The sequence below is a fragment of the Zeugodacus cucurbitae genome, chromosome 5, assembly GCF_028554725.1.
Source record: "Zeugodacus cucurbitae isolate PBARC_wt_2022May chromosome 5, idZeuCucr1.2, whole genome shotgun sequence".
Lineage (NCBI taxonomy): Eukaryota > Metazoa > Arthropoda > Insecta > Diptera > Tephritidae > Zeugodacus > Zeugodacus cucurbitae.
The window spans coordinates 15,543,236-15,556,855 of NC_071670.1; the positions used below are offsets into that span (position 1 = coordinate 15,543,236).

At 38.1% G+C, this 13,620-nt stretch overlaps 2 protein-coding genes and 1 long non-coding RNA gene across 5 annotated transcripts in view; 2 read left to right on the forward strand and 1 right to left on the reverse strand.

Moving 5' to 3' along the window:
* Positions 1 to 5,927: 5,927 nt before the first annotated feature.
* LOC105214623 (uncharacterized) lies at positions 5,928 to 6,883 on the forward strand. Its single transcript, XM_011188148.3, has 3 exons — positions 5,928 to 6,158; positions 6,213 to 6,380; positions 6,549 to 6,883. Exons 1-3 carry the CDS (start codon positions 5,928 to 5,930, stop codon positions 6,693 to 6,695), a joined length of 546 nt encoding a protein of 181 aa, XP_011186450.1. The 3' UTR covers positions 6,696 to 6,883.
* On the reverse strand, positions 6,340 to 9,511 carry LOC128921857 (uncharacterized). 2 transcript variants are annotated; one of them, XR_008471168.1, is made up of 3 exons: positions 8,606 to 9,510; positions 6,558 to 6,677; positions 6,340 to 6,480 (listed from the first exon to the last, which is right to left on the reverse strand). It is a non-coding gene; the product is annotated as an uncharacterized LOC128921857 (long non-coding RNA). The 2 variants fall into 2 exon arrangements; XR_008471169.1 differs by having other exon boundaries at positions 6,359 to 6,488; positions 8,606 to 9,511.
* Positions 9,512 to 11,215: 1,704 nt separating this feature from the next.
* LOC105214624 (nuclear pore complex protein Nup88) overlaps positions 11,216 to 13,620 on the forward strand; it is an 85,852-nt gene continuing 83,447 nt past the window's right edge. The window contains exon 1 of one of the 2 annotated variants that reach the window (XM_054231158.1): positions 11,216 to 11,620. In XM_054231158.1, the coding sequence (XP_054087133.1) occupies positions 11,408 to 11,620 (213 nt within the window). In that variant the 5' untranslated portion in view covers positions 11,216 to 11,407. The remainder of the gene's footprint in view (positions 11,621 to 13,620) is intronic. The other variant, XM_011188149.3, reaches the window with a different exon arrangement.

Here is a 13,620-nt window from a genome sequence, read left to right on the forward strand (position 1 = left end):
ACACAAAAAAGCTTGATGTTTGGGTGCGGCATGATTTGACGCAAAAATACTTTCTGGACCGAATCAACGCCTGCGATATGCTGCTGAAACAGTACGAACTCGACCCATTTTTGAAGCGGATGGTGACTGGCGACGAAAAATGGATCGCATACGACAATATCAAGCGAAAACGGTCATGGTCGAAGGCCGGTGAATGCTCCCAAACAGGGGCCAAGCCGGGATTGACGACCAGGAAGGTTTGAGCTGCTACCATATGGCCAGACGCTTAAGTCTACCATCTACTGTGGACAGCTGGACCACTTGAAGCAGGCAATCGACCAGAAGCGTCCAGAATTGGCCAACAGGAAATGAGTAGTGTTCCATCAGGACAACACCAGAACACACAATTCGTTGATGACTCAGTCAGAAGCTACGGGAGCTCGAATGAAGGTTTTTACGCATCCATCATATAGACCGGACATAGCGCAAAGTGATTACCACCTGCTTTTGTCCATGGCGAACGCCTTTGGTGGTGTAAAGTTGAACTCAAAAGAGGCTTGAGCAAAGTGGCTGTCCAAGTTCCTCGCAAATAAGGAGGGGGGTTTCTACGAAGGGGGATTATGAAGCTGCCGTCTAGATGGAAACATATTATCGAACGAAACGGCGCATATTTGAACTAAATCACTCACTGTAACACTGTAAAGCATTGAATAAAGAGCAAAAAAGTGGAAGGAAGATATTTGACTTACTAATATTTGGGAGGTATCGGAAGACTACTTACGTACATAAATCGCATTGATGAATTCACATGACAAAGCTTACCTAACCTATGAAAATATTTCCATTAAATTTTAAATACAAGTTTGAGAAAAGAAATCTTGTCTTACATCGTCACCACTTGATACAAAAATTTCACAAAAACAACTCACTTCATGAACCTTAGGTACACTCTTCTCCATACCAATGTGCGTGTCATTCACAGCAGGCGTCGAAATGTGCAATTTCAAGTGTAATTTAATAGCAAAAATTCAATTCAAATACTCAAACCTGCGTCCACCACCTCCTACATAGCTGCGCATACATACATATGTAACAAGTAATGCAAACATTACAAAGCATATGCACAACGGATTATTGCAATAAACATAATTATAAGCGCTGCAACTGATTTTTCAATTACACCACCATAACGCAGTTGATCGCCTTTTGGCAACAACAATGTCAGCTGCCAGCGGATAGAGTAAATCAAAATTAAGGGCGTAATGTGCTCAGGCATTATTACTCCCCCACCCACCGAGTTAGACAATAATTATTTGTATGCATAGGCAATGCAATGACATTAAAAGTGCAACACTGCGCGCGAAAGGGTTGCCAAACATGCTTGCAATGGCGGGAGCATGAGTGCTGATGCTATTACAAATCGAGTGGATACGTGGTAATGCAAACGCATAATGATAATTAAGTGGTTGCGCCCCCCAACGCGTGGACTGAGTGATGATTATCTGCTGTCACTGAAGTGGATATCCATATCAATGGCTCGTGAAGGCGCTGCTTTTTTGGTGTGGCAACAATTTTAATAGATATTTGCATTTGTTTGGGCATGTCGTTGTCATTAAAATTTGCGCGGAAGTTGCGAGGACAGTGGTATGAGCGCAATATTTTATTGAAAGCCGATTTTGCACATATTGCATGGCAGTACTTGCAATTAGAAGAGGTGTTGAAGCGAAATGTGTGGAGTATGTTTGAGAAATGGCGGCAATGGAAGCCTTTTTTGAGTGTTGTCATTTAAGTGCGAAGTATTTCGGCGGCAGGGTTGCAACTGATACTTATTGGAGTTAAACAGAGTGAGAGAGTGCAGGAGGCAATTGAATGCTGAAATTTATTTCTGAAAGAAATGTGTGGGGACATTATCATATGTTAGGTAAGAAGAGAGTAAAGCCAAAATTCTTAATCCTGTAGTAAATCCTACAGTTTGATCCCTGACAAATTAAGCCTCCAAATTTTACAGAGTTTTCGGTCAGAGGGGTCCAGAAAGAAGAGGCTAGGTCCGATCCCTGGCAAATAAAGCCGCAAAACTTCAAAGAGTTAAGGCTTGGATGGAAGAGTTCATCCACATGATAAGAATGCTGCTGGTCCAATCATAAACGCCTTTCTTTCTGACCTAATTACGGATAAAACGAAATTCCCATTATGCTAAGCCTTTGCGATCGACCACAACACGTTCGGGGTGGGATAGATATCGAGAACTGAAGAGGGAAGCGAGACGCATTTGCAGACGTATAAAGAAAGAGGCCGAAATGCGTGAGTATGAAAAGCTTGAAAAGCTGGCCGACATGGGTAATGCTCGAAAATTTTATGAAAAGATGAGGCGATTTACAGAACGTTTCAAGACCGGAGCATTATCATGTAGGGACCGAGGAGGTAATCTGGTAACGGATGTCCAGAGCACACTGGGATTATGGAGGGAACACTTCTCCGACCTGCTCAATGGCAGTGAAAGTACAAGACCAGGAGATGGCGAACCCGATTCCCCAATCGATGACGATGGAATAGATGTTCCATTACCCGACCATGAAGAAATTCGAATAGCAATTACCCGCTTGAAGAACAACAAAACGGCGGAGGCCAATGGATTACCGGCCGAGCTATTCAAATACGGCGGCGAAGAACTGATAAGGTGCATGCATCAGCTTCTTTGTAGAATATGGTCGGAAGAAAACATGTCTGACGATTGGAATCTTAGTGTGCTCTGCCCAATCCATAAGAAGGGAGACCCCACAATCTGCGCCAACTACCGTGGTATAAGTCTCCTCAATATTGCATATAAGGTTTTGTCGAGCGTATTGTGTGAAAGACTAAAGCCCACCGTCAACGAACTGATTGGATCTTATCAGTGTGGCTTTAGACCTGTAAAATCTACAATGGACCAGATATTCACCATGCGCCAAATCTTGGAAAAGACCCGAGAGAGAAGAATCGATACTCACCATCTTTTCATCGATTTTAAAGATGCCTTTATGCCGCGATGTCTGAATTTGGTATCACTGCAAAACTAATACGGCTTTGTAAGCTGACGTTGAGCAACACCAAAAGCTCCGTCAGGATCGGGAAGGACCTCTCCGAGCCGTTCGATACCAAACGAGGCTTCAGACAGGGTGACTCACTATTGTGCGACTTCTTCAATCTATTGCTGGAAAAAATAATACGAGCTGCAGAACTAAATAGAGAGGGTACAATCTTCTACAAGAGTGTACAGTTCCTGGCGTACGCCGATGATATTGATATCATCGGAAGCAATAACCGCGCCGTTTGTTCTGCGTTTTCCAGACTAGATAAAGAAGCGAAGCGTATGGGTCTGGTGGTGAATGAGGACAAGACGAAATATCTCCTGTCTCGCGTCTTGGCTCCCACGTCACTGTTGACAGTCATAACTTTGAAGTTGTAGATAATTTCGTTTATCTGGGAACCAGCATTAACAACACCAACAATGTCAGCCTTGAAATCCAACGCAGAATCACTCTTGCCAACAGGTGCTACTTTGGACTGGGTAGGCAATTGAAAAGTAAAGTCCTCTCTCGACGAACCAAAATCAAACTCTGTAAGTCGCTCATTATTCCCGTCCTACTTTATGGCGCTGAAGCGTGGACGATGACAACATCCGATGAGACGACTCTTGGGGTTTTCGAGAGAAAGGTTTTGCGCAAGATTTATGGTCCTCTAAACATTGGCAACGGCGAATACCGCAGACTATGGAACGATGAGCTGTACGATTTATACGACGACATTGACATAGTTCAGCGAATAAAAAGACAGCGGCTACGCTGGCTAGGTCATGTTGTACGGATGGAAGAAAACACTCCAGCTCTGAAAGTATTCGATGCAGTACCCGCTGGAGGAAGCCGCGGAAGAGGACGACCTCCACTCCGGTGGAAAGACCAAGTGCAAAGTGTCCTGGCTTCACTTGGTGTTTCCAGTTGGCGCCAAAAAGCAAAAAAGAGGAATGAGTGGCGCGCTGTGGTGGATTCGGCTATAATCGCTTAAAGCGGTTCCTACGCCAAAAAAAATATATATATAAGCCTTCTCAGTTCATCTCTCTTCTAATAGAAGGTTTCTCAAACATGTAGTCACATTTTTAGAAAATTATTAACTTTCGACTTTATTTCTACTAACAAAAGCTTTGTCCCAATATATTTCAACCAATTGAAGACGATTCAAAAGCGTTAGAAACGTCGAATAATAAGGCAATTACAAATTTTCAAGATAAATCTAACAAAAGTAAAGTAGTACTAAAAAGTAGCTTAAAACCCGTAGAAACCTCTGTACGTCGTAAAGCTAGGCAATTACGAACTACCGAGTGCTGTAAGACTATTTAAACTTCGGATAACTCGAAGATATTATTCACAAATATGAATCTATGGAGCATTCATAGGGCATTGAGTTAGGCACACGAATTAAAGGTTCAAATCAAGATCTCAATGAAAATAGTGGAAGTGAACTCAGAAATTGTATAAAAATATAAAAACGCTTAGACTGTAGAAGCTTGAATGAAGCAACGACGTCGGATACATAGAACACAAGATAGTTAAGGGTCTGGAGGCATGAATAAGGAGAAAATTTGTCAATAAACTTGCAGTATAATCTGGGAGCCTTTCAGGCATTGCTTCTTTTCTGCATATAAGAAATATAATACTACGTTCGGACCGACATTAAAAACGTGTTTTCATTGAAAAAATGTGTGTTTCGTTCGAAAACTTGTGTTTTCATCCATGCAAAATCTGTCAAACGAAATCTCAGTTTTCGCTGAAAACTTCTTGAAAACTTACATGCCACTCATTATAATCGATGTCTGCTCTAGTTTAGTCGATATAATTGGAAGACATCCCCAAATTGTCAGTTGACATTTGTTTTCATTTTAAAAAAGAATGGAGAAAAAACAAAAGTACAAAAAAATAAATTCCTGGGGTGAGAGGGAGGAAGCGCTCCTAATTGAATTAATTGTGGGAAAATAAGGTGTGTGCTCTCCGCGGGCACAGAAAAAATAGCCACATTTTAGAAGAAATGGCAATGGAGTTGCAGCAACAAGGTGTGCTATTCACAGCGTCCGAAATTAATTAATTTGCAGAGGGCGAAGGATGTCGCATAATTCATTAAATGAACGAAAGTTTTCTTTAAAAAACACAGATCCATTTCGATGACAATCATGTTCCCAAAAATTATACTTACGTTGCTGGATTTAATTATACTTAATTATTATTAGTATACAAACTTTTGTCCAACATGATTTAATCGGTGTCCCAAGTTCCTTTTTTATACCTAATAGGATTAAACGTTGTTTGTTCAACTCTTCCACCTTTTTTGCAAGGCAAAGGTGCTGGGTAGTAAGAGTCTCCATCAATTCTATTGAAGAATCATCGATGCGAAAGGTATTTATCTGGCTTTTTAAAGCCAATACCTTCATTATTAAAATTTTCTTGTCGTGATTCTATAAAACACGATCATTAGTAATAATTATAACCAAATATTAAATATTCTAAAACTTACCATTGTCGTTGCTCAAAATGTAAACAAACAAATAAATTTGCGAATTGTCAATGAAAACACATCGAAAACACAAAATGTCGAACAGAACGACTTTGGTTCCACAATCCACAAATTGTGTTTTCAACTAGCATTTAAAATCCGAAAATACTCGGGTCCATATAACCTAAATTGATTGCCGTCGGGTTAAAGCAAAATAATCAAACAATAATTATATAAAAAATTACAGAAGTACTTGATAACTATCGACAAGCACATACATTCTGATTTGTTACGAAAATACATGAAATTCGCGTGTTCAATAACTACAACAACTTGCAACGAATCAAAATACCGATATCGCTATAAAACCCCACAGCAAAGTTGTTTTAGTACAATTATCAACCAACTATCAGCCGAACCCCGCAAAAATGGATTATCGCTTGCGGCTAGCACTCTGCTGCATAATCGTAGTAATAATTTTACAGTTGCAGGTGGCAAGTGCCAATCGTGATATCGAATTGAATTCCTTTCAACCGTTGTCGGAGTATGATGACTCCTGGGTGGGTTGGGATACTTTGCGTTTGAAGAAAAAATCACGCACGGAATTAGGACTGACAGGCGATGTAAAGATCCAGCAGAATTTGGGCAATCAGCAGAAGGTACTTATATTTTTTCATATTTAACATTTGATTTTAAAACTTGCATTCTTACAGGTTTCACTGCAAATTTACAAATACAATCGTGAGAGTAAACGACGCGGTCCGATTGTGTTTCAAACGCAAGAACCTTTCTGCGAATTAGTGGAATCGCTCCAAAGCACATATGACAGCATGGTGGAAGCATCTAATTTGCCAAAAGAGTTTGAGTGTCCATTCCCTAAGGTAGGTTTTTTGAATTATTTGTGTTTATTATACTCGTAACTGTAAATATATATATGCCACTTCGATTGTACGAAAACGCAGTAAATTCATACTAGAAAAACTAAAATACTGATAGAAGTTAAAAAGGTATATTTCTTTTAATTTTAAATTGCATATCTTTTCCCATAGAACACTTACACCTATAAGGACTATGTACTTGATACCGATTTGCTTGTGAAGGATGTGCCGAATGGTGATTATCTGCTTGTAGCTGTCTTGAAAAATGGTGAAAAAGCAGTAAGTGGCATCGAAGTGGATCTGACAGTTAAAAATTAAATATTTAATTGTTTACAAATTATTTTTCTTTTCGAAAATATATGTATTTTCATTGTTTTCTCTATATTAGTATTTACATCATAAATCTTTATATTTCGTACAACTATGTATCTCTGCTGCTGAACTTCTTAACAATCTTGCTAGATATTAATATTTCGAAAACTAAATAAAACATGTAATAAGAAGAATGTGTTTGAAATGTTAAAAAATTTTCGAAACAGTAGGTAACTTTCAAAGAGAACTCGATTAAAAATTATATTTAGTACTCCGCTGAACTCCGCCATAGTCGGTCCCAAGCCCGTGAAAGCACCCCGAATGGCTTCTAGTAAGCATCTCGGGAAGTAAGAGGATGAAGCGAAAAATGCCCTCTGAAAAGCCTCGTCCACCGTTCGCATAAGGTAAAAATGCAACCCAAAAAAAGTTGAGCGAAGGTAATAACAAAAGGATTATTACTCCAGGTGGAACCCACGCAAGTGGCAATCCACCCAGGCTGTGGCCGGTGCACGGATTCTGGATTCCCCAACCCCGTTCAATGACGAACAAACATGTTTGCCAAAACAAAAAGCCGAAGGAGAAGGGAGCCCTGCCAATACACATCCAAGAGAAGTATGTTGCAGCACTTTCAGCGTGTAAGATCTTGGGCCACTGGACCCAAACATTGTACCAATGGGGACATGGGATCATACTAAATCTTGTCACTGAACTCGGTTTGGATTGGTCCTGTGACCGGGAAACCGAGACTATTGAGGAAATTAAGGAACGATCTCCTTCCCAAACAGAGAAGAATGGACGGACGATACAATCATAGATAGTACCAATGGTGAAATATATATATATTTACTGACGGATCAAAAGGTGAAACAGGAACGGGAGCAGGCTTCTTCTGTAAATACCCACATATAGAAAGAAGCTTAAAACTAAACGACTACAACTCGGTATTTCAAGCTGAGATTGTCGGACTAAGGCAAGGCGTTTGGTGGGCCTTTTTTGTGGATAGCCAAGCCGCAATTAAGGCTATCCGCTGCGCCAACACGAAGTCTCAATGTGGCATGTGATGCAAAGAGGCAATTAATAGACTAGAGGGAGAAAACTCAGTTAGAATTATCTGGAACGCAGTTCCCTTAAACTGCCCCAGGCCTTTCAGTTCTCTCAAGCGCTGCCTAAAGCAATGGATGCTAGGGGAACATCTCAGGTCCTGGAACATGTGCAACATGGGTCGTACCACAAAACTACTATGTGGTAGTGTTGACACTGGACAGACGAAAAATCTTCTTGCTTTAAGTAAAAGAAAACTAAGCTATATCACTGGGGTCATCACGGGGCACCTACCTCTAAGAGGCCACCTGCAGAGACTTGGCATAGTATAATCGGCTAAATGCAGGGCGTGCGCGGAAGATGACGAGACACTAGAGCATTATCTCTGCGAATGCCCGGACTTCTGTCGGTGAAGAAGATATACCTTCCAAGGCTCCCATTACTCTAATCTGAGAGAAATTGGGCAGCAGGGATGGGATAAACTCAGAAGCTTCGTTAAATCGACCGAGTTGTTCAGGTGACGCTTATCAGGGTACCTTCGGGGAGAACAATGGGCCTAATAATGGTTAGGCCGCTTGCGGTCAGGCTCTCTTCGCCTCCCTTTTCAACCAACCAACCAACTCCGCTGAATAAAATGGAAGTTAAGTTATATATGTATATCCCTATACATTAATTTTTCCATATTCACCTTTGTCCTTTAATTGACTGACACTTAAAATGTGCAGTTCCCTTGCTAATTTCGCCCTTTCAATGCGTTTATTTAACGTTTATTGTCTGTTATTGTTCGCTACAGCTACATATATCAATATATGTATAAACCTATGTATATATTTATTTTTATATATTTTATTTTTTATTACTTTGTCATTACTTACAGTTCATAGAAATCCAATTAATTTTCATTCAGTCCGACATTTTAATAGCCACTTGACATTTCCCATTGCAACGCGGCGATAAGCGCACACAATAAACACTTGCATATGAACGCACATATAAAAAATCAGCAATTAAACACCAAAGTAATCGTTAACAAAAAAGTTTGTATTTTTTTTAATAAATGCAATGATTTTTGTTCTCTTTTTTAAATGTTTACAAGTGTGCATGTCTGACCATAAGTACTTGCTATGAATTGTCTATACTTTTTACCAATTTCGCGCAACACTTCAATAAGCATATGTGTGTACATACTTATGTACATTCAAATATGGACATGGACGCGTACTTGCTGCCTTTATATACTAGGTTAGTCAAAGAACATCAGTATTTTTGTAAGCACAAATGCTACATATGTATATAGAATGTTGCCCACTTTTCTGTCAAGCGCTCTCTTACTATTTTATTTATTAATGGTTTATTAAATTTGCCGATATTATTATTTTAAATTTCTTTCATAAATAACAACGACAGCAGCTCTTCCAGCAAAACGTTCCATTTACATCAGTGGTTCCAATAAGCCGAGGCACACAAGGTTATTTTTAAACATAAACGCACACACATATTGCATAAAACCGCTCACTTGTCAGCATATTGCTTTTCTACAACTTTTTTTGTTATTGTTTTATTAAATTTTGTTAAATTTATTTCTTTTAAATTTCATTTTAATTTGTATGGATGTCAATGCAATTAAAAGTGAAACTGTCATTTCCTCTATTTTCACCTTCCTTCTGCATACACACAGAGTGACGAACATTACTAAAAAAAACTAATTCGAATTAACCAATAAGTGTAATCTTTACACCTCAGTTCACCACTTTTAATGTTTATTTATATTTCTAGAGCTCCTTCTCTTCACTTCCGCCAAAGGTTTCCACAAAGATGAATATTAATAAATAATAATAAAACATAACTATGTTTTTTTAAATAATTTTTCATATACATATAAAATACTTTATAAAATAATTACTTAAACATTACATCTGAGTCACGCTGTTTGAAAATTATTTTTCGCAAAGAAGTTGTGAATGCGGACACTTTAAATAGTTCAAGTGGAATAAGATCAGTCCAACAAGATCATATGTGATTATTTTTCTTATTTTCAAGGAATTTAGAAAAAAAAATTGTATCCATCGAATCCTTTACTTCAATCTTTACTTTAGAAAAAAATTGTATCCATCGAATCCTTTACTTCAATCGCGCATAATTTATTATCCACATAACCCAAATTACAAATACAAACCAACCACATTCACATTCCTGGAATGAGTGCAGCAGAAAAACGAGCAAATAAATTAGCAAACCAAAAGAAGTCTTATGTACGTACAACAAAGCAATAATGCAGCAGCTGAGCACCAATTCGAGTGGAGATGAAAATACAAAGGAGATGAATGTTGCCAAAACTCTTAACAGGAGCAGCGCAGTGGGATGTGGCCAGCCAGCCAGCCTGCCCTCGCCGACGTACATAAGTGGCTTGTTCCACACTGGTAAGTGAAAAGTTTCTGCCGACATTTTGGAGGCCATTTATTGTATTGTATTTATGTATTTAAAACAAAAAGCATTTATTTCTAAAATACTCGCACCATAAGCGTTTTGGAGTTCTCAAGTAAACTAGTAAGAAACAAGTGTAGCGGCAAGACAATCGACCAGCCAGTCAGACAATACAAAACGACGATTGTAATGGCATTGGAAAGTTGGCGCAAAACTTCATTTTCTTGTATACTATAATGCGTTGATAGTGCAAAATAAAATAAGATCATGAAGCAGCGGGCAGCAGAAAACTTGTGCATTCAAATAGCCGGATGCGATTGAGCGTTTACCCAACGGCTGTAGTGGAAGTGTTTTAAAAGAATTGTTATTGCGTTTGTGTGTCAGATAGTGTTGGGATTTCAAAGCGGTGGGTGTTGCAGAAGAACTGCAGTTGATGGTTCGATGAATTTATTACACGCAAGAAAATTGTAAAACTAAATTTTTGGAATTAAGTAGGAGGTATATGGAAGTACATACGTACATGCATATATATTCGCAAGTATGCATGTATATATGTACATATATACATATGTATGTATTGTGTTAGGGAAGAAATATATTCTTATTAACATTGAACTGCATGCGCATTTGTTGAATATATTCTTTAAGAAGATCTAAATTAATCTACATGTTTATTTAAATTTGTATAATATATAACTTCACTTCGTTATATTCTTTATTTAATTCTAATTCTCCTTATTATTATCACTTCTAAATTATTGTAGTCTCTAATTTACTTTATAAACTTGCTTCCGAAGTATTTTCTGTAATATTTAATTCATCATTCTATTTTATATGTTATATATTAAATTTTATTTTAATTTTTTAAATAAATAAATTTTAAATACCTTTCCCTGCCAAATGTCACACACACCATTCATTCACTACCTCCAACCCATTCGTGGTGAAATCCTCTACTATACGATTTGTAGCACCGCACAGCGCCATCTATGTTTCAACTTGCCGAACAACAATAATTTCAGTTGTAAACAAAACGCTGTCGAAACGTCAAACGCCAGCTGCAAACCCAATCAGCTGTTTTTTGCTTCACTCAATTCGTTTACATTTTTGTTAACCTAAAATTTTTTAGTGTTTTTTTACAATACGCGTAGTTTTGCCCGCCTTTAATAAAACATTTTGTTTATTGCTGTGAAATTAAAGTGAATTTGTGTCCTTTTGTGTATACACTGCAGTGTTATAATAAAATTTTGAAAATGTTCAACGCCAGCACAGACACGTTGAAGCTGAATCAAACAGCGATGTTTGCCAAAATACGCGCCGGTTTGCCGGTGGATCGCCAGCACACGCAAAATTTGCTCGAATGCAAGGATGACATGTTGTACGCATGGAATACGGAAGAATGCTGCCTTTTGGCAGTGAATTGGCGTTTGGCGGCGTTGGAGGGATTTGAAGCCGTCAAATACCAGGTGAGTGTGTGATAGTGAATAGTTATAATTGGATTGCAGTAGCCAGTGGTTGGCAGTTTATTGCTATTATTATTTAGCATATACATATATATTATAAATGCAAATTTCTAATATTCTGTATATTCACAGCAAAAATTTCATCCGTTTTTATAGTTAAGCATATGTATAAGTAATTGCCAATGTTTTGTTTTTGCAGTTGATTTTGTCATTGTTGTTTTGATCTGCGTGACACAACTATTATAATAATTCAGCGGATTGAGCTTTTTACATTTAAATAATAGTATGCAATTATTTATGTATATTTACAAAAATAATAACAACAAATCTTGCCGATTTCTCTCTCTCTTAAGTAACATTAGCTAATTTGAAGTGTATCGTCGTTATCTGTCTATGGAGCTAATGAAATGCATAGTTTTTACTAATTGTTAAACTTTTTAAACAACTAATAATTACATTAAAAATCCAACGCTATATGTATATCTTCCTTATTCTTATAAGTGGATATAAATACCAAAAATCTTCATTGTGAAGAATTATCAACGAAATATGCTTCAGTTGACCCGATCCGATGTAAAAGTAAAGAATTCTTTTTAAATTAATCACTTTCTATATCAGTAATAATCAATATACATATTTGTTTATATCCGCTGTAGATTGTTCCGTGATCGATAATGACCGTAAAGAGCGAATATAAAAAAAAAATATTTTATAGAATCTTAAAAATATCCCCGAAGTAACGTCTGTTCACTTAAAAGCGCCTAAATATACAAATGTATGCATTTTTTTTAATAATGTCACACATTAGTATCCGCTATATGCGTTAAATAATCGACTGCAATTATTCAACGGCTTAAATATCAATTTTTCTCACATTTCTAGCCATTAAACTGTGCATTTTTTATACTAAAAGAAAACCTCCACCTCCGAAAACTTCTGCGAAGGAAGTAAATAGGTTCGTCAGTAACTTTTTTCTGTTGGTTTTATATATAAATTGATTTTTTTTTATTTTAAGTGCTGCTTTTCTTTCCATTTGTGCTGGTCCAATGACAGCAAGACGCTTCATTCAATGGCATCTTCAATTTCGCGTCATTTCTTTGTCACCGCCGCTTTGACGCCAACTCGCCAGCGACGTCAGGCACTTTGTCACACACACACAAAGTGGCAAACGATTCTTTTGCATTTTATTACAATTTTTCTATTTAGTATAAAAAATTCAATTTTTACCCGCACACACAACTAAACGCAATTGCGTTAACTTGTGTTGTTGCTGTGCCGATGAGTGCTTGCCACCCCGTTCCCCTGCCTGCATGCGGCATACTAACTTGCACAGCACATTTACTGCCTCATCTATTTAATACCATAAATAATTGCTTCTAATTAAATATGCTCAAATGAAAATGTCCGTTTTTTTTACTAAATGTCATTTTTTCAATTTTTCGCACCCGTTTGTCTCATTGTGTGAGCAGCGGACTCGCCCAGCTACTGCTGCTGGATGCTTTGGCTTCCCGATGCTGCTGCAGTTGACGCGCGCGTGATGGAGCGAATGTCATTCGAAATGAAATTTAAGTTCCAATTTGTGTGCAAAACGAAGAAACAATTACAAAAGCACAAGCAAAAAGCAGAAAAATTAAACAAAAACATTTCAAACAAAAGGCTAAAAAGTGTGAAATAAAAATTGCGGAAGTGAAGAATTAAAAAGATATGCAAAAGTGTACTTCAGCAGCAGCGGCTAGTAGAGCGGCCGCTGGGCGCTTAACTTGCACATGCTGAGGTTACGAGGGTGGGTGGGGTTGACGGAATTTAATAGTTTTCAATTAGGAATCATTCGTTTGCAGACGATAGCTCTCACTCACACACCCACCTGGCATGTGCCGCTACCGTTTTGTTGGCGCCTCATCCGCTTCCTGCGCCTGTCAGCCAACGCTTCACGTTTCTTCCGCGCCTCGGCTACCTACTTCCTTTGCGAGCTGTCTTTCAGCGTCTGTAAGCCTGCTCTGCTT

Bases quoted from the DNA above. Each gene is read 5' to 3' on its own strand.
- LOC105214623 (XM_011188148.3), top strand. From the start codon at position 5,928: ATGGATTATCGCTTGCGGCTAGCACTCTGCTGCATAATCGTAGTAATA. The intron at 6,159-6,212 runs GTACTTATATTT...GCATTCTTACAG, and splicing joins ATTTGGGCAATCAGCAGAAG to GTTTCACTGCAAATTTACAA. The intron at 6,381-6,548 runs GTAGGTTTTTTG...CTTTTCCCATAG, and splicing joins TTGAGTGTCCATTCCCTAAG to AACACTTACACCTATAAGGA.